General features: G+C 43.0%; 1 protein-coding gene across 5 annotated transcripts in view; it reads left to right on the forward strand.

Moving 5' to 3' along the window:
- Window positions 1-27,140, forward strand: part of pik3r2 (phosphoinositide-3-kinase, regulatory subunit 2 (beta)) — a 38,172-nt gene that overhangs the window by 1,684 nt on the left and 9,348 nt on the right. For 2 of the 5 annotated variants that reach the window (XM_034291433.1, XM_013133300.4), the window contains exons 2-9: window positions 7,271-8,080; window positions 20,509-20,601; window positions 21,463-21,531; window positions 21,882-22,013; window positions 23,028-23,244; window positions 24,145-24,224; window positions 24,934-25,033; window positions 25,265-25,363. In XM_034291433.1, the coding sequence (XP_034147324.1) occupies window positions 7,756-8,080; window positions 20,509-20,601; window positions 21,463-21,531; window positions 21,882-22,013; window positions 23,028-23,244; window positions 24,145-24,224; window positions 24,934-25,033; window positions 25,265-25,363 (1,115 nt within the window). In that variant the 5' untranslated portion in view covers window positions 7,271-7,755. The other 3 variants (XM_034291434.1, XM_034291435.1, XM_034291436.1) reach the window with 3 other exon arrangements.

Consider the following 27,140-nt stretch of genomic DNA (forward strand, 5'->3'; position numbering starts at 1 on the left):
CTCATGCTGCTACAATATCACAAAGATTAGTTTTCAAATAGGCTTATAACATAACACTATGTCATGCTGTAGACTGTTGACATCCAAGACTAGCATCTGGCATCTACCAGTGGACAGATGGCCACAAGGTGAATGTATACTCTTTGTATTTATTTGGACATTGGAGCTCAAACTTGTACATTTGGCTCTAGTCCAACTTTCTGGATTTGAAATCGAATGACTTTCACCATAAATTTGAGGGTATTACTGTAGGTATGTCTTAAAAATAGGAAAGGAACCGTTTATTTTAATAGTGTTTCATTTTAAGATGTTTTTGGACAAATTCATACAGTGTATTTAGGTAGTCGAGTTAACTGTTTTTCCATTTTCTTGGCAAAAGAAACTCATATCTGCTTAATATTTTGTAACGTTCCCTCTTATTGGTAATGGTAACATATTAGTAACATAGTGTTGATATGTTTACAAATATTCTACTTTTATTAACAGTAAAGGAGATTCCAAAGTGATATCCTACATTATTTACTATTCAGTTTAATGGGCAAATTATCATATTAAATACGAGTCGCAAGCTTGAATTACTCATTGTGTGCTAATAACTAAATTAACGGTAACATTATGTTCCATTTTCTCATGAAACAGTTTTATCCCAAGTCCTTGTCCTGTCTTTTTTTTCCCTGTCCAAATATATCTTCTGGGATTGTATGTGAATTTGAGTTTAGGCCTTTATATAAATATATTAATTTAACCACATTGTGTGCCATAAAAAAATGTGCACTGAAATCGCTGTCTCCAGAAATTACAGACTTGCCTGTAGAATTGGATGAATGCCCATTGTGAAAGGCACCGTTGAATATTTGTGATTAGGCGTTCAGATCTTTTTACTGACTATGTAGTTTAAACTGGCTCAGTCAAAAGAACAAATATTTAGATTGAGCGCATGACCCCATAAACGTCAAATTACAAACTTTTTTGGAAAGATTTATGGTTTCTTATTTACCATAGGAGTCTCTAATTTGTAAGTGTGAGTCATTAAACGTCAAACATTGAAAATTTGTGATTGCTAGTGGCTGGGCACATACAGTGAGGAGAACAAGTATTTGATACACTGCCAATTTTGCAGGTCTTCCCACTTCCAAAGCATATAGAAGTCGGTAATTGTTATCATAGGTACTCTTCAACTGTGAGTGACGGAATCTAAAACAAAAATCCAGAAAATCACATTGTATGATTTTTAAATAATTAATTTGTATTTTATTGCATGACATAAGTATTTGATCACCTACCAACCAGTAAGAATTCCAGCTCTCACAGAACTGTTCGTTTTTCTTTAAGAAGCCCTCCTGTTCTCCACTCATTACCTGTATTAACTGCACCTGTTTGAACTCGTTACCTGTATAAAAGTCACCTGTCCACACACTCAATTAAACAGACTCCAGTCTCTCCACAATGGCCAAGACCAGAGAGCTGTGTAAGGAGATCAGGGATAAAATTGTACAAGGCTGGGATGGGCTACAGGACAATAGGCAAGCATCTTGGTAAGAAGGCAACAACTTTTGGCGCAATTATTAGAAAATGAAAGAAGTTCAAGATGACGGTCAATCTCCCTTGGTCTGGGGCTCCATGCAAGATCTCACCTCGTGGGGCATCAATGATCATGAGGAAGGTGAGGGATCAGCCCAGAACTACACGGCAGGACCTGGTCAATGACCTGAAGAGAGCTGGGACCACAGTCTCAAAGAAAACCATTAGTAACACACTACGCCGTCATGGATTAAAATCCTGCAGCGCACGCAAGGTCACACTGCTCAAGCCAGCACATGTCCAGGCCCATCTGAAGTTTGCCAATGACCATCTGGATGATCCAGAGGAGGAATGGGAGAAGGTCATGTGGTCTGATGAGACAAAAATAGAGCTTTTGGTCTAAACTCCACTAGCCGTGTTTGGAGGAAGAAGAAGGATGAGTACAACCCCAAGAACACCTTCCCACCCGTGAAGCATGGAGGTGGAAACATCATTCTTTGGGGATGCTTTTCTGCAAAGGGGACAGGACGACTGCACCGTACTGAGGGGAGGATGGATGGGGCCCTGTATCGCGAGATCTTGGCCAACAACCTCCTTCCCTCAGTAAGAGCATTGAAGATGGGTCGTGGCTGGGTCTTCCAGCATGACAATGACCCAAAACACACAGCCAGGGCAACTACGGAGTGGCTCCGTAAGATGCATCTCAAGGTCCTGGAGTGGCCTAGCCAGTCTCCAGACGTGAACCCAATAGAAAATCTTTGGAGGGAGCTGAAAGTCTGTATTGCCCAGCGACCGCCCCGAAACCTGAAGGATCTGGAGAAGGTCTGTATGGAGGAGTGGGCCAAAATCCCTGCTGCAGTGTGTGCAAACCTGGTCAAGAACTACAGGAAACGTATGATCTCTGTAATTGCAAACAAAGGTTTCTGTACCAAATATTAAGTTCTGCTTTTCTGATGTATCAAATACTTATGTCATGCAATAAAATGCAAATGAGTGATTTTCTGGATTATTTTTTTAGATTCCGTCACTCACACTTAAAGTACCTATGACAAAAATTACAGACTTCTACATGCTTTGTAAGTGGGAAAACCTGCAAAATCGGCAGTGTATCAAATACTTGTTCTCTCCACTGTAAATGTGGTTTATTTGTTTGTACCTTTGAATTTCACGACCTTGTATTAATTAAATGCTTTAAACCACGAACATGATAGACTGGTGGTTGGGCCATATCTCAAGAGTTGGTGAGTCCAATAGGCAATGAGCTTGCTGTTGAATTAATTGTAATAAGCAGGTCAAGCCAACAGAAAAAGGAACAACTCACTTCAAAAATTGCATTATGACTTGATTCAGTAAAGAGTTATAAAGAATCAATCATTTGCAAACTGCACACTGCTGTTAAACACCATCAGTCAAAACTTGTGTCCTATGCTGATGTTTTTCTATGCATTTATGTTGATGTGTGGTTGTGGTTGAAAATATCATAGAAATTTACACCCCCCCCCCCCCCCCCCCCCCCCCCCCCCCCGGGTTCAAATGTCAGACAGTATTGTGGTAGTAAAGTATTTCCATCTAAACAGTCATGTCAAAAAGTGCATCGTCTGAGGAATTTTTGCCCACTCTTGGATCATTGTCTTGTTGCAAGATCCATGTTCAGTCAACATTTTACATTCTCTTCTAGAATTCTATGGTATAGTATGGAATTCATGGTTGACTCAATGTTGGCCTGGCGGCAAATCAGCCCCAAACCATAATGCCACCTCCTTCATGCTTTACGGTTGGTATGAGTTTTTTCTGTTCAAAGGCACTGTTTCATTTTCACTACCATTGTCTAGAGCAAATTTTTGCAGTCGTTTTGGTCTTCACCCAGTTGTTGTCTGGCAACCCCCAGCTGTGTCTTGATATTATTTTTTGAGAGCAGAGGCTTCTTTCTTCCTGACTTCCCATGTAGACCACGTTTATGCAGTATCTCTCTGACAGTTGACTCATGCTCCCTGACTTTGTCTGTGGCAAGAGAGGCCTTTAGATCCCTTAATTTTCCCCTGAGGTTCCTAAAGACCTCTATGAGCATATTTCGGTCAGTTCTTGGGCTGAATTTGGTGGGACGACTTGTCCTATGTAGATTGCCAGTGGCCGGTACTTGTATCCATTATAGCAGATCCGTCAGAAAGTGGGAGGGGTACTTGGAATTGGTTGGAAATGGCTTTGTAACCCTTCCCAGACTCGGGCATCAATAATCCTTCTTCTTAGGCCCTCAGATTGGTCATTTGATCTTGGCAGGATGGTTTACCACACGCCTATATGTTACGACCAAAACCATACAGTTCAGAAATTATGGAAATCTGGACCATCCCAGCGTACTCTCCCCAATTTTCCATTCATTTGTAACGGTTTTGATGCATCTGATTCAAATGTAGCCATTTTATGTGATGGTTAGGGTAGGGTTATACTATACTTTTGTGTGATTTGGTAAATTGGGTTACTGTTATCAATGACTGTTTGGGGGATTTAGCTCAGAAATCCATGTCCAAATATGTAAAGAAATAAATAAAAAGACTTTCCGGGAGTGTACCTACATTTTCAAATTACTATTTATGTCATGGTCACACTCCAGATCAAACGTAAAACCGTGTTTGCCAGCACAATCACACCAGAGAGATTTTTCTATTTAGCAATTATATGTAAAGTAGTTTAAGCAGACCTATTTGTCATGTAGTAAGTGTTTTGCACAGATTTTGCATAACAAATCTTAAATTAAAAGATATCGTGTCAGAGTGCATCACTGGAATTCTGGGATGTAGATTCTTAAATATATCAAGACTCATTCAAGACTCTCATTCAAAATGCTTAATAATATGTCATGGCCTTACTAGAGAAAAGAGTTACTGACGTTTTTATTGCCTCCAGTAGAAGTCCAGTCCGGCTGCCTCCCAAGTGGGGACTGGGAGGTAGCCTTTATACCAAGCAGGGTAGTAAACGTACCTATAAACCAAAACCTGTGTGTAAGTTTAGGACCACTCTGTTGTGGAATAATTCTTTACTAGTCTCTTGTCGAGGAACAAAAGCAAAAGCATTTGACAGTTGCGATGATTATACACCAACAAATCTTGGCTCATAACGCACTTTTTAAAAGCACTAGAGCTTGCTCCTTTGGATACAACTGCATACAAATGTGTATTTGTTTTACGGCTGGTGACTCTGGCTTGTGTAGGATGCAAACTGTATATTTGATTCTCTAGTTATATTCCTTTTGAAATAACATTTTCGGTCTTCTAAAGCTGCTAAAATGTTTTCTGCAGATTTAATCAATCTCAAATGCAGATTTTAATAGTCTGTTCATGTTTATGGTAAAATATCTGATATTGCTGCCTTAGGCATGAATTATCTGTATAGTAAATATTTTCGTATCTGTTTGTTGATTTTTTTTATTTTACATACATTTTTATATTTCATTCATTCAGTCATTTAGTATGCAACGTGATGTGTGAAAAGGTGGAATTGTTTGGGTCAGGAGCTTTATCACTGCCTAGATACATTTTCTAATATTAGAACATTTCCTTGATTTGCCCGAGCTTCTCTGGTGACTCCTGAGCACATGGCCGAACAGCAGCCAATGAGAGGCCAGGCTTAGTTTCCCTCTCTCTAGCAACAGTGAGTTTCCTGCCTTTCATTCATTAATTATTTTCTGTGGTGTCCCTCAGCCGTTTGGGCTCTCCTGATAACAAAACGCGCTGTCTCTTGACTGACTAAAAGTAAAGAAAAAGGAATGGATCCAGTGACGACAAGCCAGCAAGCTGCTGCCTTGAAATGTGACGTTCTCTCCCTTAGCAGGACTGTGGCAGAGATTACTCTACTTTCAACCCATTTTAGTTGCAGCACTTTTTTTTTGCAGTGGAAAAAAAAATAACCCAGAACTGGACGGTGACTGAGTGCGGGACGATTGCAGTTTCTTTCTGCAGGGTTGTGAATATAAACAAACAAAAAAACGGCAAAAGGGAATGGACTTTTTTTTGGCGGGTGAGGGGGGGGTGTGGGGGAGGCGCGAGGGGGAGACGTGGGGGGGGGGGTGTTATGGTGGTGTGAGGATTGCGGGCTGTGGTTGGCTGTGCCTTTGCCACGTGTCCACCCTGGCACCTCTTTTCTCGACACGAAGGATGTTGGACAGAGAGCCTTGGTGAAACTGTCCGGTTTCCCCCTAGCCAAACGTAGGGTGAGTACTGTTGCCCAACGGTACGTCCTGTGATCGTGGTAACTATTTAAGGTGTCGTAGCAACGATATTAGAACTCAGAAAGGATAACCACAATGTTGGCACGGTTTTTCTTCTTTTCTTTTTTTGTTACATTCGTGTGGAGATTGGTCAGAGGGCTTTTTGAATTGAGTGTATGTACCCCTGGAATTGAAAATGCGCCACAGAAGAGGTGTACAGTTCAAATTGACTGTTCTTTACATTTCAGCATCAACCTATCGTATATTCCAAACTAATTTACTTGATGAGCTTTTCGTGACTGCTCCAAACAGGTCTTCACAAAGACTAGTTATTTGGAGTTGGACGTTGGAGAGATGCTCCAAAAACTGTTAGGGCTGCGGAGCTATTATTCCCTGAGTCAGAAGCCCAACCCCTCCATTACAACCCCCTCCCCAAAATAAAATCTCAGATTTTCTTTTGGTCATCACTTCAGCCACAGAGGGGGAAAAGGAGACTTCATCTTGCCATACTTTGTGGGACCAAACACTAGTCTGAAAGCCTAATCTCTCTCTGAGGCACAGTTGCCATTTTGAGGGAAACTTGGTCTATTTTTATTTTGTCGCTTCACTCCTTTTGCTGAAGCTACAGTACGCAAAAACAGAAGGTAATTGGGGTACAGTTGTCTGGGTCTTCGTGTTTTAAGATAGGATTTTATTACTGTGCCTCGGAATTCAATGAGGAAATCGATTGACAATAGACAGTCCTAGGATAATGTTGTCACTGAACTGGTCTTCAATAATGTATTATTATGATTGAGATCTAATAAAAAAGATGTAATGGTTCTATTTAGCCATCTACGAAGTTTTACAATATTTTACAAGAAGCAAGCGTAAGTCAATGTGAATGGATGCATGCATGGGAATTATATTTTTCTGTGATTAACTGTATTCGATTATAAGTCCAAGATGTGACTTGCATCAAAATATATTTTTTTGAATATTATTTAATGTAATGTTTTATTAAGTGATTATTACTTTTTGAGAAACTGCCAAAATATAAATATAACTGAACCATCTGAAGTGGCACCTAATACCTCGATTTCCTTTAACAGCAAACAAATAAATGTTTTAATGTTTATGCTTTAGGCTAGTACTGTAAACCTGGTCATCTCTTTTTCTCTAAAATTGCTGAAGCATACTTAAAAAAAAAAGATTATCCTATTAAGAGCATGAGGGAATTGTTGAAATCTGCAGAACCATTACAATGTTGTCTTTTAGTAAAACAATGTCAAAAATTTGTCAAGAATGTACATTATAGAATGGGATTCTGTGGTACGTTATGACGCAGAAGCAGCATCCAATCCTTCCATCCCAGCCCAGATTGCACAAATGCATAGCATTGCCGCAGTTCGCCATTTTACTAATACTTACTTATTCTTTGTGCTTTTGGTAATAACACGGATACTTCTCTAATGGTGGGCAACCGCATATCTGTAGCAATATTTGTAATATCAATGCATGTTTATTTGACACCACTTTTAGTGTTTTCCTCTCTGTGCACTGCAGGTTGTGTCACTGTCCAGAATGTGAGGAACCTAAGAAAATCTAATCAAGGGACTGTAAGGCTGTCCTACTCTGCCTTCACCATCCACTGCCACCGGCACCGCAGGTTGACCGAGGAGTCCGACGCAGGGCCTCAGTTAGGTTTATAGCCCATCCAGCTTTTTTCCGCTTGAAGGAGCATGTTGCCAACGTTGTCTCTCTGCTCCATCGTCTGGTTAAACCGGGGGATCAAGCTGAGGAAAGTGCTCCACTGCGCCAACACCGGTCAGCTCTGAGGAAGCAGCACCCAAACTACCTTGCTGTATAGACTCGGCCATTTTAGCTATGCTTCTTAGGTTTGGTTGATAGTTCCTGGGCTCTAAGTGACCACTGCTCCAAGCAAAATCATTGTCACCCCCTACAGCCGATACACTTCTGGGTTGCCGTGGCATTGGGCCGACTTTCGCATCCTCTCTGCGTCTTTCGGCAGCTTTTCTTGGCTTCTCAAAATGGCGGTTGAGGGTTTCCAATACCGTGCCCTCTATGTCTACACCAAGGATTTGGAGGAGGACATTGACCTGCAGCCCGGAGACATCCTGACCGTCAGCAAAGCCTCCCTGTTCTCCCTGGATTTCAAAGAGGGGGATGAAGAGCATCCGGAGCTCCTGGGCTGGCTGCTGGGCTTCAACGAGCGTACCAAGCAGAGGGGGGACTTCCCGGGGACATATGTCCAGTTCGTGGGCCCTGTGAGGATGTCACCGCCGTCCAGCCAGCCTCGCTCCCAAAGACCCCTCCCAGCAGCCCCAGGGCCTGAGCCTACAGCGTCACAGATAGGTATTTTATTCATTTTGTTCATCGATTAATTGTCTTTGCAAATGAATACGTTATGTTTTAGTGTATCTTAATCTCAGTATATTAATATGATCTGATCTGAAAAGAAAGACTTTTGAGTGTCAAGAGTAGTATATTCCTCTCAAAATACTGATGACCTGTGTTTTTTTTCCATAACATTATTAATCTCTAGATAGGTTGTGTTTGAAAGAACGTTAAAACTTGAATGCAGTTTAGGTTTGGCTGCTAATATCGTTTGTTTGAATTGAAGCACTGGTTAGATCTGGTTTTGGCCTACAATTTGTTAAGGTTTATCGAAGGTTTTTTACTCTGACCGCAGACTGACCCTTCTAATCTACATTAAAGAGATGTCATATGCCTCTATAATTCAAAATGCAACTAAGCAAGTTCTCATTTGAACTTAATCCAGTTACTGGCTTGAGTCTTGGTCAGGTTTGCTTTAGACTGTCTTATATTTTTCCTTGATCCTTTGTTCAACTCTCTTGCATAGGACAGGGACAAGATGTATTTTACGAGGTTGTATCCAATAGCCTATTACTGACATAAGATATGCTGAAAACCTTTTTGATATACAGATGTTATAAACTTTTACATAAATTTGAGGATTTTATGGAACTTGAATTTCAGATAACAATTGATTTGCTATACTGCATTGAATATGAGCTATAAATTAGTTATTTTAGTTGAATTTAGATAGTTGATAAAAATGTTTCTGTATTATGAACAAGATAAATTGCCCGGAAACAATATTACATGACTTGACAAAGCAACCCATTTTACCCTCTTTATTCTGTAACCTAGAGGTCTGCAGAGTGCACAAAGTACTAAAAACAAGGATGCCAATAATTGTGGCACACGATTTTTCTTAAAATAATTATTTCTTAACAACAACATTTTTAATTTAACAATCTACATTCCAATAAACGTTAGATCTGCATAATATTTTCTGTGAACGATCAAGCTGCCAAACATTTTTCCTTTTTTCACAGATTTTTTTTGTTCATAACTTAGGATGCCAATAATTCTGAAGGGCACTATAAATAGGAAAAGCAGATGTAACCAACCTGGACAATGCACAAACGTAGGCCTGTAACAGGGCTTCTGAGCGTGTAAAATAGTAGACTGTTTATTATCTTGTCTTAACTCACATCTAGTTTTGTGGAACTGAAGTATTTTAGTTCTCACCCCACATAGTAGTGTTTTACATGCATTGCGATGGCGATAGTTCCAGTTCAATTTGAAAAGTCATGCCAATTGCTTTTCAACACTCCACTTCGATAAGTCTAACCATGTGAAAAATCTACATATTTCTGATTCCATCTCTCCAGTGGAAATGTCACAATTCTTCATTGTGCAAATGGAAGCAGTCTGTCGAGAGCTCATTGACCCAGGACATTTGGGCCCAGTTTAAACAATGGTGCAAATTCACTATAACGAGCTCAACCCATACGATGGGAAGCAGAGATTATTAATTCTCTACAAAAAACTGTGCTGAACCTACTGCAATTTGTAACAAAACAATATTTATAGAGTATATATTTCTTTATCCAAATATTTTCCTTCGTATGTATTTACCCTTTTATGTTCCTTTTATGATTAAAATTCGGTCCGCATTTAACATATTTTCACATACATCCAAGATTCCTAGAATAATCCGATCTGGGATCCAAGGGTCAAGGAATTTGGGATCTGATCCCAAGTAATCGGATTTGTGTATATTCGAGAAGACCTTTACCCTGAACTACTATATTACTGCATAAGTATGTTAATGATTAAGACATATTCATTAGCGATTTTTACTGTGGTGCTCTCCAACTCTAAATATACAAAAACATTTACTAGTTCTACTGCACACTGTTTTCTCTCCTGCTTTTTTACTCTCACTCTCTCTCATTCAGCCCTGAGATTTAATTTGCAGCCTCCTTATTTGGAAAGCCAGCATGTCATTGGGCCAGAATGTATTAAAATAAAAGTATATATCTGATCGGCAGTGGTTACTTATGTTATTTGTAATGAGTTGAAAATACCCAGTCCTCCTCTGTCAAAATTAATGTTCCCCAAAGATGTAATGCTCCCTAAAGGGTCATTCCCTTTCAATTCAGCAAGCCATAAGCATCCACCATCTCAGATTGGTCTGGACTGATTCCTAGAGTCAGTTAACATACATTTAGCATTCCTGGTTAGATTTAAATTGGATTTGATCTGTAAGAAATTAAACTAATTAATTGCACTCAAATTATACAGATTTATTTATAGGATTCATATAATAAATGGTATACCTAATATGCGATTTGGAGCAATTGTTCTTGCAATTGCGTTATACATAAGGAATCCACCAACTATTTTCTAAATTAACCCACAGATGCACATACTCCCATGCTAGTCCCACCTTGTCAACTAGTATACATTATCAGTTCTCTCTGTTTGACCAGTAGCTTGAAGCTTCTTCTTGTGGTATTGTTTATTCTGCCTATCTCATGTATTCTCTGTGAATTTCGGGACGCCTATTTTCCCTTGTTCAGAGAAAGTTTTCATGGAAGTTAAATTCCCATTGAAATGAATGTATTTGGTCCTAAAGCCATTTGTTTTTATTTGACCGGGAATACATCGGAAAAGGTCAGCCACTATCTGCTGTGAACGTGATCTGCAGGCTATTGATCATGGCTGGTGAAAATTGGTGACACTCCTCTTCAGTGCCTGCGCAAAGACGCTGGGTATTGGTGGGAACCAGAACATTCTGTCACACACATCGATCCAGAGCATTCAAGCTTCAGTTTGTCCTGGAATTCATCAGTTGTACGGTTGGTTGGTCTCAGGTGAAAAAGCCAGATGTGGAAGTCTTGGACTGGTGTGGTTACACATGTTCTGTAGTTGAGAAACCTGTTGAATGTACTGTCAAATTCTCTAAAATGGCATTGGAAGTGGCTTATGGTGGAGAAATGAACAATGCATTATCTGTAAGCAGCTCAGGTCAACATTGCCACAGTCCTCATGCCAACTGCAAACTCACTCTAAATGTGTTGCCTCTATGGTAGTGTGTTGTGTGACACGCACGTGTATGTGTCCAATCAATGGGTTGTCTTGGCGAAGGAGAAATGCTCAGCAACATGGATGTAAACATCCCCCCTAAACATACAGCCGAAGCCCCATTGTATCTTTGGCTTTGGCTGTTGGCTTTAGCTATATTTTAAGGTCTTCGTCAGTCAACTTGACAGAGCTTGAGTTTGCAAGGAAGAATGGGAAAAGATTGTTGTTTCCTGATTTGCAAAGCTGGTAGAGAGTTATCCAAATAGACTCATGGCTATAATTGCTGCCAAAGATGCTTCTAAAAAATATTAGCTAAAGGGGTAAATAATTTGACAAAATTTCACTTTAACATGTGCTTTTTTGTGTTCATCAGTGGCAAAAAAACAATTTACCAAATAATTAAATAATTAGATTTCATATTTCAATATAACAAAATGTATAACAAAATGTAAGTGGGTGAGAGAAACCAGTTGGGCAGCAGAGGTCTCTGACTTGGATGGAGCGGGGGAGGTTGGACATGCCAAATCCTCTGCCAAGAAACAGTGGAGCCGAGTGGGAGAGAACTGGGGGGTGGCTTGGCCTAGCGTCAACAATGCATTGTAGATTAGGTATGGGTTGGCCCAGATTTGTACAGATATCATCTTTATCTCCCACCAAAATGGTGGTCCTTGTTGTGAATAGATAGACTTTGAGTATAGCCACCTCGCTGTAATATATGTGTATAATTTTTATTTGTATATGGATTTAATATTTAGTTGAATGGGTAGCTTTAGTTAAAGTATGTAGAAAGCAGGTGCTTCCACACAGGTGTGGAATTAACACCATGTATAGGCTCATGTATATACATTTTGGGTAGGCCCAGTTGCCCAATATTTTGGCTATTATGAAAAGAAGGTCTCAGTGACTTTGAAAAAGGGGTGGTTGTTGGGTTATGTTCTGCAGAAGCTTCACTAAGTTACATGGCTCAACGTGCAGATGTTTTAAGATGTGCCATGGGCCTCCGTCGCCAGATACCAACACATTAGAATTTTTTATGTGAGAGTCTGGAGCGATGTCCGGGGCAGCGTTTTCCACCACCATCGACAGAATACCAAATAACAGAACAATGGTGTTGCCTCCCTCTATTAGAGTTCCAGACACTTCTAGAATCAGTTCAACGGGGCGCTGAAGCTGCTCTGACAACCAGTGGTGGCTCCTACCACTATACGGTTTTTGTTTTAATTTTAATGTATCTGTGTGTAAAAGCATCAAACCTGACTTTTGACAATTTGCTTATTTTGTATAATCTGATTGGTTCATGCGATTCAAGATTACGCTTTATCTTGGGTTAGGATTGTGAAGTGGTCCATTTAGACATGTAATGAGAACACTAGTTCCTTCCTCACCTTTCACAGGGAAATGTTGCTCTAAACGCTGGTTTTGGCAGATTTGAGAGAGACAAATAAGCCATCTGGAGATGGTTTGCCTCTATTAACATTTGTTATTGGCTAGAGAAACCCATGAACTTTGGGAATTACACCAGATTTGAAATCAAACTCAGGCTGAGGGCAACACAATCCTTTTCTGACAAGAAACTAAACTCTGCTCGTGGCGCAGAAATAATTCTCCAAACGAGGAAGGAGGCGTTTTTTTCCCTCCTCCTCCCTCCTCTCCCTGGCCTCACTTTTACTGCCTGCTGAAGTGAACCATGGCTTGGCATTTTTGCAAACTCCTCCTCCTCCCCCTGGTTCACATACACTTCTGATACTGTCTCCAGGCAGCCATAAACTATCCAACTGCCCCAGTTCTCAGAAAGGAGAGGCCTCGCTCCCTTCTCCCCGCTCCTTACCAGGAACCTGCTTTCAAAGAATCCAACGAAGGGAAGAGGGGGATCACGGCCTCACCAGTACCACGCAGCAGTTATATAGCAACCAGCTGAGAACGAGCTCACTTATTATTTGTAGACTTCATGCAGTACACAAAGTGCAATGCTCTTGTGGATTAATTTCTGCCCACTGCATTTGTTTCGGGGCCCTACGTGTGTAAATTAACTGATCTGGTGTGTGTGTGTGTGTGTGTGGGTGGTGGGTGGGGGGGGGTGTCAAGCATACCAGAAATGACATTTTATGTTGCATTTGTGTAACTTCGGAGAGGCCTGGGTCCCTCATGAGACTTGCCAGAAAAAGTGAGCTGGGCCACCACACACACACCTCCCCTGGGTTAGATCTCGTCCGTCTCATGCGGGCTTTGCCACATCCTGGCAAAGGGGGCGACGTTGAGCTTGTGCCTGGGTGCGTCGCCACGCTATGCAGATACAGGCCTTGTAATGTGACCGGCACAACTGCATGAGATCCCGGCGCGGCGTAGCAGGACATGTGAACTTTGGAATACGGTTTTGCAAAGGTCAAGTCACATGTTCCAGATTGCATAATGTGTTGTGCCGATAACTAACAGATGCGTCCTTTGATAGTTGGATTGGGGATTGAATAAGTGTGGAATTTGAAGTGGCCACTCCTCCAGTAAACATGTGTACAGTGATACTAACTCTTTCCAAATAACTCTTTCAGTTGTCCTGTCAGTAAAGTCAGGTGAAAATTATTTTATTAACAAATATTGATGGAATAACTGTCATGTCGTGTGAGAATATTTCTGTCCTCAAAGGTTAGGTTGCACAGATTGAAATGTTACCATGAATTCACACGGCAGTGATGAGCGTCGTGCTTCCTTTGAAAACATTGATAGCGTATTATAATATGCGTACTGAACGCAGAATCTGTGAAAGGGTCAGGTCTTGGGATATCTAGCTCCTCATAGAACAATATGGTTCCTTTTAACTCAGTAAGTTCAGTGGATATATTTGCTTTTACTTAAACACGTTGTATCTATTTATAATTTTCGACCAGTCGATTGGATGAAAACAAGTGTGTTGCCCTTGCTGCTTCTGACATTCAAACATTAGCCAAATGCCTCTGTCTGCCTTCTGTATAGGGCAAAGCCACGTAATTAATTGTCTATAGCCAATTTTGTGTTATGTGTTGGCTTGATGTGTCTCTGGCTGAGTCATAGGTTCCTGTCGATGGTAAATGAAGATCAAATTATGTTATTTTAGCGGATTGTCCTTTCAACCATCGCTCAGCCCAGCTGTGTGGAGGAGCATGATGTTATGAACTGTGGCCTCTGCAGCCACAGATGTCATGTATCAGCAAAAATAATGACCAGAGGGAATATTTGAATACTTTATCAATATACAATGGGATAGTTCTCTCCAACCTCCCGGGTCTTTATTTGTAGATTATGAGGCTTTTACTTTTTTATAAGTAATAACCTACATTTGAGGTTATTACTTCATATCCAAGTGGAAAACGTAATTTCGTACGCCGGCGTCCCGTCTCAACGTGAATAGAGCTTGTTACTGTTATCACATTGTACTGTTGTGCACTCCCTCGTTCCTCACTGCCTCTGCTTCCTCCAGTTCCTCGTTCTCCCAGTGTCATGGCTGCCGTCCAGGGCGTGTTGAGTCGCAGGCCTGCTTGCCAGCACGCAGACTACTGAGGTGGTTCTAATTGAGTGATGATGAGTTGGTGCTCTCTCCAAAAAAAACAACGACGACTCCGGGGCCACAGCTGTTTTTCAGAAAAAATCGGTGTTCCTTTTGCACAACAGCACGAGCGACTTTAAGAATGTGCACGTGTTTGCGCGTCAATGTGTTTGCGCATCTGTGTGTTTGTGCGTCTGCGTGTTTGTGCGTCTCCGTGTTTGTGTGTGACAGAGGGAGACATTACAGTTATTCTTCTGGAGGACTACATTGCATTAGATCAGGGGTGGGCAATATTTTTCACTGGGGGGCTGCCACACTGAAAATGCCAGAGAGCATCGTGGGCCAGATTACTTTTTCAACCAACATGCCTAAAAAACACACAACATAGCGAACTCTGTTAACTTGCATATTATATTTATGCATATTTATTTTCCATGCAACACCGTTTTCATAATTGAACTTAATTTACTTTAACAATGTTTTTTGATTATTTTCTGTTAACAACTGTTATTATGGCAGGCAAAGGCCTAAATAATCCCTTTTTAGGGTTATTACTCAACAGAAATGTTGCAACACATATTTTCCTTAAAACTTAACTTTCAACTCAACAGAGTAAGCTACATTACATAAGGTATAGTGTATAACAGTTATATAGGTATAATAGTTATTAGGGCAGACATAAGTCTGTATACTTCATACAGTATATTTTTAGTACTACGTGCTTTTAACGACAGCGTTTCTAGCAGCGCAGACCCAAGAAATGAACTTTTAGGGCTACTCACTCAATTTGAACAGGAGAGCCTCGTATGGGCGTTGACAAGGTGAAGTCAGGAGTAATTTCTGTTGAAGCAGTGTGCGGTTCTGTTGAAGCAGTGTGCGTTTCTGTTGAAGAAGTGTGCAGTTCTGTTGAAGCAGTGTGCGGTACTGCTGCAAGATGTTCATCAGTGAGGCTGCATCTGCCCTTGGACTTGTTGAATTGTAGCATCGGTTGACAGTTTTTGTATTTCGCTGCATGCTTGCTCTGAAAGTGCCTCTGCAAATGGTACTCTTTAAAAACTGTGACGTTAGCTTAACATATTTAGGAAGTTGCTTTACCTGCGACATCTGCAAATAACTATTTTCCTCTCAATAGTTTTTTAAATACCCTACTTTCGTTATCAACTTTTCTTAAGCTCATTTCCAGAGATCGCTAGCCATCAATTGCGTACAGTACGTACAAATGATAACTTCCGCGCGTGGATTCTGGTGCTGGTTCCCCACGTATCATAGCAACGCAATTACCTTGTTTCAACTTAAAGTTATATTAAACATACAGTATGATACTGCTGTACTTATTACTGGGAGTTCCACGGGACTTTTGATTTTAAAATAAATAAATATTCAACAGTAAATAAAGTAACGTAATCTGCGGACCGTGTCAAGTATTTTGTATTAATAATACTATTATTTAAAAAGTTTAGGATGTGTCGCGGGCCGGATAGAATGACTCAACGGGCTGGATCCGGCCCGGGGGCCTTTTCTTGCCCAGGTCTGCATTAGATTGTCCTGCCACCCACCTCCAAAGTGGAACACATTTGTTTTGTGGTTTTATAGTCTATATTTTTGCTTATTTGCCTATTGGATTTAATTTCCCTGTTTTATTGGCTGCGGCACACCCAAACCCAAGTAGATGTGAGCAAGAGTGCATATATAGGTGCACTGCCTTCATGTTTGTTGATCTGAATAATAATCACTGTACTGACTATACATACTTTCAGATGTATAGTCTGCTTTTATGGATAGGTAATTTATTTCCTTTATTTTCTATATTAAAAAGCATTTAGGTTTAATTCAGCTCTTCCTTTACCACATGCAAACAATCCCCAGGTTTGAAGGAGGAGTTTCAATTTAAATGGTACCCAGCTGCCTGACATTTCAGTTATCTGAAGTTGAAGGGTTAAAAAAGGATGTAGAGGTACCTAGCCCATCTGAAAAACATTCCGGTATGCTTAATCAGTTTATAGGATAGGTGTAATGTGGCTTGTAGGAGGCATGGACACAGGCACTGAAATAACTAAGTTATTTTAATAGAAAGTACTAAGATGTTACAAAACTAAAACATGACTGAACAACGTTTGAGAAAGGAATAGAATCCAAAACGATGACCAACACTAGGGAAGGAGGAACTTAAACAGGGACATTGAACACAGATGAGGCCGATAACAACCAATAGGTGTCCGTGATCCAAATGAGGAAGAGAGGATCTCACTGGACGTGACAAGTAGGGTCATGTGATGCCGTCTTAACCAGCAGGGAATGTCTCTCATTTACTGTAGGAATGTCATCGCTCTTCCAGTTGATGATTGTTGTTTTCCGGGCACAGAGCAGGCTAGTTTGTATGCTGTCCCCAGGGGGCTTTGGAACATGACTCAGTTCAGATGGACCTGCGAGTCGGGACAGTTCTGGGCACACATGGATTCTTAAAAAGAGACAATAAAGACTTGTGAATATCATCACAGAACCAAGGATTTCTATGGGGCAGGCACCTTTATGGTCAGTCAGTATTTCTTGGCTGAAAGGGAGGTGGGTTGCGGTTGTTTTTATATGGCGTGTAGCCTACTTTCTTTTTATCATCATCAGTGATTGTGGGAGAAAGTGTGAAGTGCCGTTTGCACTGAACAACCCCATAGGCTGAGCTCTGCTGTCTGTACACGAAAGGGGCGGGTTATCAGCTGAGCTGGCTACCACGATTGGATCACAGCTGCTCTCCCTTCCCTCTCAGTCGCCCAGATAAACAGACACACGCTTGGCTCCAATCCCTGCCACTCACTCATCACAGCACGCAACGCTGCCTGTCTGTCTCTGGGCCAAACACAGTTTCAGCATGTAGACATTGTTGTTCTGCCTACTGACCTAGTTATATTGGAAGTCCACTTTTGTGAGGTTGTATTTTTCTACTCTGCGATGTGCAGAATACAATATGCGAGATATCTGACTCGTCCTTGAGAAGTCAGAGTTGCGCGTTCCTCGGCTATTCATTATGTGGCTTGTTCCAATCTGTCGTTGTCATGAAGCCTGAGCTACACATCATTAGAAGATGAATGTAAATCTTCTTTGGGGGCGGCAGGGGGGTTTTGAGCAAAGGGAACATGGGCAAGCTTAGATATCGGGGGAGAGACATTTTGCTCCTCTCAGCAGTGAAATGTATCAGGCCGTCCAAGGTCTGTTTCCTTGAACCACTCATATTTTTTTTTAATAGATGGCTTTTTTAATAGATGGCTCTGTGTTCAGATACAAGGGAACTAGGCTACTGCAACCCATTTTCTCTATGTGTGAGTTTGTGTCGGGTACAGTCTTGAGAGTATCACCTAAAGTCCAGCCGTCACGGATCAGCTATTAGCAGTTGGGGGGCGGGCCAAGACACAGCTGACCCACACATCACCAGTGGACATGTCCATAAAACCTGAACAAAGGTTCCTCTGTCCTGGTGGCTTCTCCAGCAGCTTGTGGAGTCCCCCAGACACAGTAGTTGGAGTCATGAGTGAGTCCAGCACAACCTGTGGGGGATTTTGAACCGGAGCCCTTGACACTATTGACCTATTGGAACTCTTTGTCATTCCTCATCTGTGACTGGTATGACTCCTTAAGGGAGTCCATACCCTAAGAGGGCCAGTTTAATGCAGACCATATTGATGCAGACTCAACAAGTAGATGCGTGTGGCCAAAGCCTCTACCCATACTGTTCCATAATGATTGGGCGAAATAGATAATTGGAAGGTCTTTAGTCTGCGGTGACATTTGGGTGGTCACTGGTCAGGGATGGTTGAGCTGGAGGTGGCCGCACGCAAATCGTCCGACGGAGGGGGGGGGGGGGGCTGCCCTGTAGATTCACCCGGGGCCATTGGGAAATGTGTCGCGACACTGATGCATTGTGGGATAATGGCAACTTTGCCTCTGTCATTTGGCTGCAGGAGGTTCTTCAGTTTTAGCATAGGGCGTTTCCACCCACCAGGGGACCTGCTGCAGATCTGGTCCCATGGTGTAAAGAGATTGGAAGAGACAGTTAAGTCTGGAGAATACACTAGCTTGATTACTTTAACTGTCCTCCTTAAGAACAGGGAAAGTGTGGACCACCTTGGACAGTCTCAAGTGGTTTTGACTGTTTCAGTATTGCTGGATACCATTATATCCAATGTTTGTGCTATATTTAGACCTTAAACAGTTTATACCACGCCTGGACCTTTTGGAAGGAACCACCTTGTAAAAGGGATTTAGGCGGGAGGTTAGTGGGAGGGCCTTTGAATTTGTCCTGTCTACCTGCTATCCAGAGAAGGATGAGATTGAAAGGATTTTTTACTAACAGGTTTGCATTGGGTTTCTGGGATAAGATATGAAAGCAGTAATGTACAGGTTGAGTCTCCCATTACGGCACGAGGGAAATCCATATGTTGTTGTTACAGCTAAAAGCTTTATTTCGTAAACAAGGAGAGGAGGGTCTACGACCTTACTGACATCCTCATCCGTGACCCAAAATGCTTGGATTTTTTACCCCTTAATAAAATTTATTTTTGGGGAGGCCACTTTAAGTTCAGGCCATTGCATTTCTGATACCACCATCCCTTCAGAAATCCAACCCGCTTTGATGCGTGACTTTAAACCAGATAAAAACCATTCAAAATGTTTTCATATGGTCTATTTTTTGCAACAGGATTGTTTTGGGCCGGATATTTTCCTATACATATTAACACTCAGTAGTGTACACCTTGAGCCTTTACAAGGGGTGCTTATGTGTTTACATGAAGGACAGGAAGTGGGAGAAAGAGAGAGTGTGCATGTGGGTGTTCTGCCCAGACGCTGTGCGTGTGCCCGACATTGGAGGTGCGAGGGGGGGCAGGGCTGACATTCGTCAATGAAGCCATCAGAAACAGGCTGTCACGCATGCTAGCACAAGCTAACGCTTGCCAGGCAGCCGCCAGGGAAGAAGGTTTTCATGTTTAACGTGCATCGGACGGAGCAGGGCAAGGAGAGGGAGGGAGAGGGGGCAAGGAGAGGAGGAGAGAGAGAGAGAGAGAGACAGTGGGGCGGAATGTGCTGACGCTGCGTTTTCGTCTGAACTCCCCAAATTAATAATCAGCCGTGGTTTAGCCGTGCCCTGCCAGGAGCAGGAGGCTGCCAGGCCGGGGGAGCGCTGGGCCCAGAGAGGAGGCACTGGCAGCAGGCCACAGGGCTTTTGCTTGTTCAGGTTTTTTGATTAAATCCTTTATTGCGCTTCGCTCACGCGAAGGGGGCAGAGGAGAAAGAGCGCAGAGAGTGACTGGAGGGGTAGAAAAAGGAAAACCTCTCCCTGTCACTCTTTTGCTCCCGCCCCCGTTGTCCCTAACTACCGTTCTCTCTCACTGTCGCCTCCCTCTTTTCGTCGTTCCCTCCCTCCCCTTCCCCCATTAGTGACTGGGAATGTGTTTGGATGTGTTGTATGGGGCAGTTGTGGTTATGTCGTGCGCCCCTGGATAGTGCCGGCTGGCTCTTCCATCTTTCTTCCATATTCTTTCCATCTTTCTTCCGTCTTTCCACTGAGGCTCCGTGCCTTTGTGTGCTTTCTCGATGGCACATGGCCTCTCTGGGGTGATTCCTATTTTTGAACAATGTAAGTGTAATGTGCAGGCACTCAGCCTCTGGAGTCGAGGCAGAAGTGTTTTTGGCTTCCACCCGCTGCTGTTTATAGGATGTGCGGTCTTCCCTGGGCAAATATGAGAGGAGAAGCCCGTACGTTAGCATTTTGGAGGACAAGCAGTGGGGCTCGCCGTGGCTGCACAGCGCCTGGAGTCCTGTTTAAGGCGCCCGCGGGAAGTCCCAACGTGATTTGGTGTTGTTTTTGCCGTTCTTTCAGCTGTCGCTCTTCCAGATTTGACCGAGCAGTTCACCCCGCCAGAAACTGCCCCCCCTGCCCTGGTGAACCTGGTGGAGGCCATCGAAAAGAGAGGTACACAGACACACACACACACACACACACACACACACACACACAGAGGGGGTAGACAGCGTTCTTCCCACTCTGACCAGTACCACATTGTGTTGGCCTGTATCAGTTCCACGCTCTGGGATATGCACACGCTTTCTTTTCCTGTACTTCGCAAAGTCGAAATCCACTCTTTGACTCTGGTCACTCTGTTGTATAGTTCATCATTAATAAGTGGTTATCAAACTGAGGTCAGTGGGCCAAATCCGGCCCCCAAGCAGTAGGTTTAAGTATGAAATGAAATAATTGGGGCGGTAAAGCACTCCAACCCACACTTAAACATAGTTAACTAGATCAAAAGTATGTCCAAATGGTTATGCTCCTATAATTTGTTTATTGTTCTTGACAAATAAATCAAACATTAAAAAAAATCTGGAGCCAGACACTGAATTTCAAAGTTCCAATGTTGCCCGCAAGGCAAGACGTTTTCCCACTTCTCTCATAGATTCTAGGCTACCATTTAGGAATGAAGGCTAGAACCCCGGGAGGCAGGCTAGAACCCCGGGAGGCAGGCTAGAACCCCGGGAGGCAGGCTAGAACCCCGGGAGGCAGGCTAGAACACAGAGAGGCAGGCTAGAACCCCGGGAGGCAGGCTAGAACCCCGGGAGGCAGGCTAGAACCCCAGGAGGCAGGCTAGAACCCCAGGAGGCAGGCTAGAACACAGAGAGGCAGGCTAGAACACATAGTCACATCGTAATGTTCATTACATTTTATCTGCCTGTCTGGGCGCATCGTGCTAAGTGTCATGCATACTGTAGGGTTTCTTTTAGACAATGAGTTATCGTCTAGCTCACAACATCACACATCATCTTGGTTCATTTGCAGGTCTGGGCTGCAAGACCCTTTACAGGACACCATCTGCCTCAGATGGCTTAGCTCGGAGCTTGAGTGAAGGTGAGTGAATATTATCAGTGATGGAAGTGTCTAAAAAATAAATAAATTAACTTACTGCATTTATCCAGAGGTTACGTTGAAATGTAATTTTTTCCCCCAGTAAGCCTGTCTTTGTACATTTAATGTACAATACATCTATATATTTTCTGAACCGCCAAGTGACTGATAAGACTTGACACAACTTACAAGCCCTATAAATACATTCATAAATGCCCCGCATGTAATGAATTTAAAATGAATTGCTCCCGCAAACGTTCTCGCTAATTCCACGTGACATGTCTGGATGGGATGAGGAGGCAGCCTGCCAAGCCCACTAACTGCCCCCCTTTCCCTCGTCCTCTTGCCCCCAGAGGTGGAGTTGGCGCTGGGCGGTGACATGGGCATCCTGTCGGAGTGTGTGCTCCGCTACCTGCGGGGGCTGCCGTCCCCCGTCATCCCCTCCGGTGTTTACCCAGACCTGCAGGCTGCTCTGAGGGCTGCAGGTACACATTTCACCGCCCCCCCCGGCCTGGCAGACACGGTTATGCTCTCCATCGGTATGGACAAATACTCCAATGCTGTTAAATCCCTCCGTGGCTGGGAAGAGCTTGGTGTGTTTGGTTATGACCAGGGCTCGACTTGACTGAGGATATCACAGTCCCTTTGTTAAAGAAAAGGGCAAAAGGGATATTTGACAAGCTCTAAAATCACTGCGAAAGGTATGGCTCCAGTGCGAATGGGGATATGTTGATTCCTCAGTATATCCCCATATTGGCCGTGGGCGCAGTGAGGGTTCTCGTTTTACCTTTTAGTGACCTCCGCCTGAGGAACTTAAAGGAACAATTAGGGTTGAAAATGTTGCTCAGTGGCACCACAGTACATTGCTAACCTTGTTGGTTGGATTTGACAAGGCCACATTTCTGTTACTGGTCAAGTGCCAAACCCCTGGGCTCTCTGTGTCGCGCTACTACGTTCCACGTGCCCTGGTGGTACCAGACCACCCGGGGCTGGGAGTCCCAAATGGACGGCTCCCATGGGGCCCTTGGGGAGGTGTGGCCAGACAAGGGTGGCCCCATCAGTTCATTTGTGTCCAGTTACCCTACAGGAGAATTCTCCTGGCTAAAATGGTACACCCGCCTAGTCATATGAATATGGTTGAAGAGCCTTCCCTACAAAATAATACTTTTGCCAAAATAGGTTTGTTTTTAAAACTCAATGTAAGCAGGTTTGTGGTGCACAAGACCTCCCAAGTTGGTATTACATTTAAGTCCAAGTGGCAATGAAAGTGGTTTCGCAATGTCTTGAATTCAACTTGATGGAACCCGCAGATACCCAGGAACTAGTCAGGCATCATATAACTTATATAGCAACCCTGTTCCCCATTGGTGTGTGTGTGTGTGTGTGTGTGTGTGCGTGCGAGAGATACTGGGAAAGCAGAGTTAAGTGTGTGTGTGTGTGTGTGTGTGTGTGTGTGTGCGTGCAAGGCGCTGCCGTAACACACTGTGTCCCTCCTCCAGCAGATCGGGCTGTGACTGTGGAGGCAAGCGGAGACGGGAGTCTGAGTCTGATCCTGGAGGGGGCCGCTGGCGTGCCACTGCAACACAACCTCACCCTGCACTACCTGCTCACTCACCTGGGCAGGGTGGCCCAGTGTTCCCATCTCAACGGCCTGGACCCTCATGCCCTGGGCCAGGTCTTTGGCCCGCTACTGATCCGGCCCAGCTCTGGACCCGGGTGAGTGGATGGATCCGCGATCTGGCCCGAGGAAAGCCAGGCCCTAAAATCGGTCGGAGTAAGGGCGACCGCCGACAGGGCTGGGTCTGGTGTGCATCGCTCGCTGGCACTGGTCAGCGTTGCTGGATCATTTTTTGTCAAACTGTGTTCAGTCAGTCGGAAATTGAAGGATTGTGGGAACGGTGTGCCAGCAGCCTAATGGATTGCATTGATACTGTGCAGAGTGTTTTTTAGTTTTTTTACCATATCTGAAATATATAACACAAAGCCCAGGAGACCTTGTGTTAGCGTTGAGACCTGGTGGCTCCAGGAGCTTTGGAGGTCCGACTAGAATCAAATTGTTTTCGGTCTACACTTGTTAATTGAAATACAAAACATCCTGTTTGTCCCGTGTAAAGCCCTGCCCTTCCTTGTTTACTGATGTACTTCTTTTGATTTGGAATGTCTTTGAATGTCGATCAAATGACCTGTGTGTTTTTTTAATCCAGTTTGGACTCTAACACAAAGCTGGTAATATCCTGTAGAAAACGGCCAGAGTGTTGCACCATAGCTGAGGAAACCGGCCTCATGTTTAACCCTGCCGTTATGGCGTCTGGGTCAGCGTTGGCAGGGCCACCAAGGCCGTCTTAATGAAGTAGTCAATATCAGTAAACTTCATCGGTTGGTCCCACCTGATTACACGGTTGGCGTGGCGATCAAACGACTCCGGGTCATCAGAGTTGGAAGTCCCGCCCTCAGTGACTTCATTGAAATGGCGGGTGCCTAAAATGGCGGGTGCCTAACATGCAAGAGTTAATAGTGGAGTGCTTTTCCTCTCACTTTTCATCTTGTTTTGGAATTGATGGTACCCCCCCCACCCCCCACCCCCCACCCCCCACCCCCGTTGTTGTTGATTGATAGGTGGGAGGAGGAGTTTCCTGCACTGGCAGTGGAAAGGCTGCTGATTGAGAGGACCATGGGAGATGAAGTTCCGCCTCCAGGTATTAATGGATACAGTGCTTTAAAATTGTGAGCGCCCCTGAAAATAAGATAGATCCTGGAAAGGATGGAAAATAAGTTTTTTTTTGAAAGGTTGGCCCAGACTAATACGGTGGTTCTCCAACTCCTCGAGGCCTGGGAGGGGGGGGGCTTATGCCAAAGAGAATTCCTATTCAGAACTCTACTGTATTGAGATGAAAATAGCACATACTTAGTTTTTCAGTGACTTTGGCAAAGCATAGCTGAATTAACCGATTCTCAGGCCAGTAGACTGAGCATTTTAAAAGCCCGCATCTTGGCAATGGAGGAAACATTTAGAGGTTATCAAGCTTATATCCTGCAGTTTTACACATGTTGTCATGGTGCATAGATTGTCCAGTTGTTCCAGTTTTACAGCTAATTACGTGACTTCATTGTGACATGAAGGAAAAAATATATTGCAGTTTAAATCTTGAATTACAATCAATTAAATTACATGGTTCAAAACAAACATTAGTGCAAACCTCCTAATACAACGATGAGACACAGGTGACACAGTGTTTTACGAAACCCTCTAAAAGAATTCCACGGATGACTTGGCTCAAAATCTGTCTTTTGGCCTTGGAATGCAGGGGGCAGACCCCATGTTGATTCTGTTATACCTTACCAAGTCATCTAAACCATCATAATTCATTTTTATTATTCGTTCTGTGTGTGTGTGTATATATACAGCTCTACCGGCCAAGCCATTGAAGGCCAAAGCCACATCTCCAGCCATGACTGAGACAAGCATACTGAGTGATTCTGAGTGGTACTGGGGGGAGATCTCCAGGTAAACAGACATTTATGTAACTGTAGCATTTCTTAATCCTCAAGGTTATCATTTATTTATTCCATGAACCAAATTTTTGCATGAATTATAACTGGTTCCTTAAGGATGAATTTATTGAATATGTCTGCTCACATGGAACAGTCTAATTTGATTACATTTAGGTCAAGATGTTTTATTGTGAAGGATCTGGTCCTGTCAGGAAATCACAATCACCTCGCAATGTATTTCTAGGGAGGAGGTGAATGAGAAGATGAAAGACACCCCCGATGGCACGTTCATGGTCCGTGACGCGTCCAGCAAACTGGAAGGAGAGTACACACTGACCCTCAGGTGGGAGGCTGCTCACCGTAGATTATATACCGTAGATGGGATTTCCATAGATTATGGACTGTAGATGTTATTACCTTAGATAATATTCTTTACATGCTGTTATTGTAGATAATTTACGGTAGATGGTATTATCATGGATTATATTGTGTAGATGGTATTATCATGATTTTATAGTTTAGATGGTATTATCATGGATTATATAGTGTAGATGGTATTATCATGGATTATATAGTGTAGATGGTATTATCATGATTTTTATAGTTTAGCTGGTATTAGGGATAATCAACCAAGGGTCCGGAGCCCCCTTGAGGTCCACAGAGCTACTGCAGAACATGATGTTTTTGTGTGTGTGTATGAATGTGTGTGTGTGTATATATATGTATATACACTCACCTAAAGGATTATTAGGAACACCTGTTCAATTTCTCATTAATGCAATTATCAAATCAACCAATCACATGGCAGTTGCTTCAATGCATTTAGGGGTGTGGTCCTGGTCAAGACAATCTCCTGAACTCCAAACTGAATGTCAGAATGGGAAAGAAAGGTGATTTAAGCAATTTTGAGCGTGGCATGGTTGTTGGTGCCAGACGGGCCGGTCTGAGTATTTCACAATCTGCTCAGTTACTGGGATTTTCACGCACAACCATTTCTAGGGGTTTACAAAGAATGGTGTGAAAAGGGAAAAACATCCAGTATGCGGCAGTCCTGTGGGCGAAAATGCCTTGTTGATGCGAGAGGTCGGAGGAGAATGGGTCGACTGATTCAAGCTGATAGAAGAGCAACTTTGACTGAAATAACCACTTGTTACAACCGAGGTATACAGCAAAGCATTTGTGAAGCCAAAACACGCACAACCTTGAGGCGGATGGGCTACAACAGCAGAAGACCCCACCGGGTACCACTCATCTCCACTACAAATAGGTTAAAGAGGCTACAATTTGCACGAGCTCACCAAAATTGGACAGTTGAAGACTGGAAGAATGTTGCTTGGTCTGATGAGTCTTGATTTCTGTTGAGACATTCAGATGGTAGAGTCAGAATTTGGCGTAAACAGAATGAGAACATAGATCCATCATGCCTTGTTACCACTGTGCAGGCTGGTGGTGTAATGGTGTGGGGGATGTTTTCTTGGCACACTTTAGGCCCCTTAGTGCCAATTGGGCATCGTTTAAATGCCACGGCCTACCTGAGCATTGTTTCTGACCATGTCCATCCCTTTATGACCACCATGTACCCATCCTCTGATGGCTACTTCCAGCAAGATAATGCACCATGTCACAAAGCTCGAATCATTTAAAATTCGTTTCTTGAACATGACAATGAGTTCACTGTACTGAAATGGCCCCCACAGTCACCAGATCTCAACCCAATAGAGCATCTTTGGGATGTGGTGGAACGGGAGCTTCGTGCCCTGGATGTGCATCCCACAAATCTCCATCAACTGCAAGATGCTATCCTATCAATATGGGCCAACATTTCTAAAGAATGCTTTCAGCACCTTGTTGAATCAATGCCACGTAGAATTAAGGCAGTTCTGAAGGCGAAAGGGGGTCAAACACAGTATTAGTATGGTGTTCCTAATAATCCTTTAGGTGAGTGTATATATATATGGTTTAGTGAGTGGGGAGAGGAAAGTGATTTGTGTTTCTGAACATTACATTTTATATACTGCAAATCAATGAGGGAGGAAGGTTTAGATATAATGATGGGTTTGTGGAGGCAGGAAAAGAAAAGAGGTTTATGTTTTTGTAATGTGAATTGTTTGTGATTGCGT

The sequence above is a fragment of the Esox lucius genome, chromosome 3 (genome assembly GCF_011004845.1).
Source record: "Esox lucius isolate fEsoLuc1 chromosome 3, fEsoLuc1.pri, whole genome shotgun sequence".
In the NCBI taxonomy this organism is placed as follows: domain Eukaryota; kingdom Metazoa; phylum Chordata; class Actinopteri; order Esociformes; family Esocidae; genus Esox; species Esox lucius.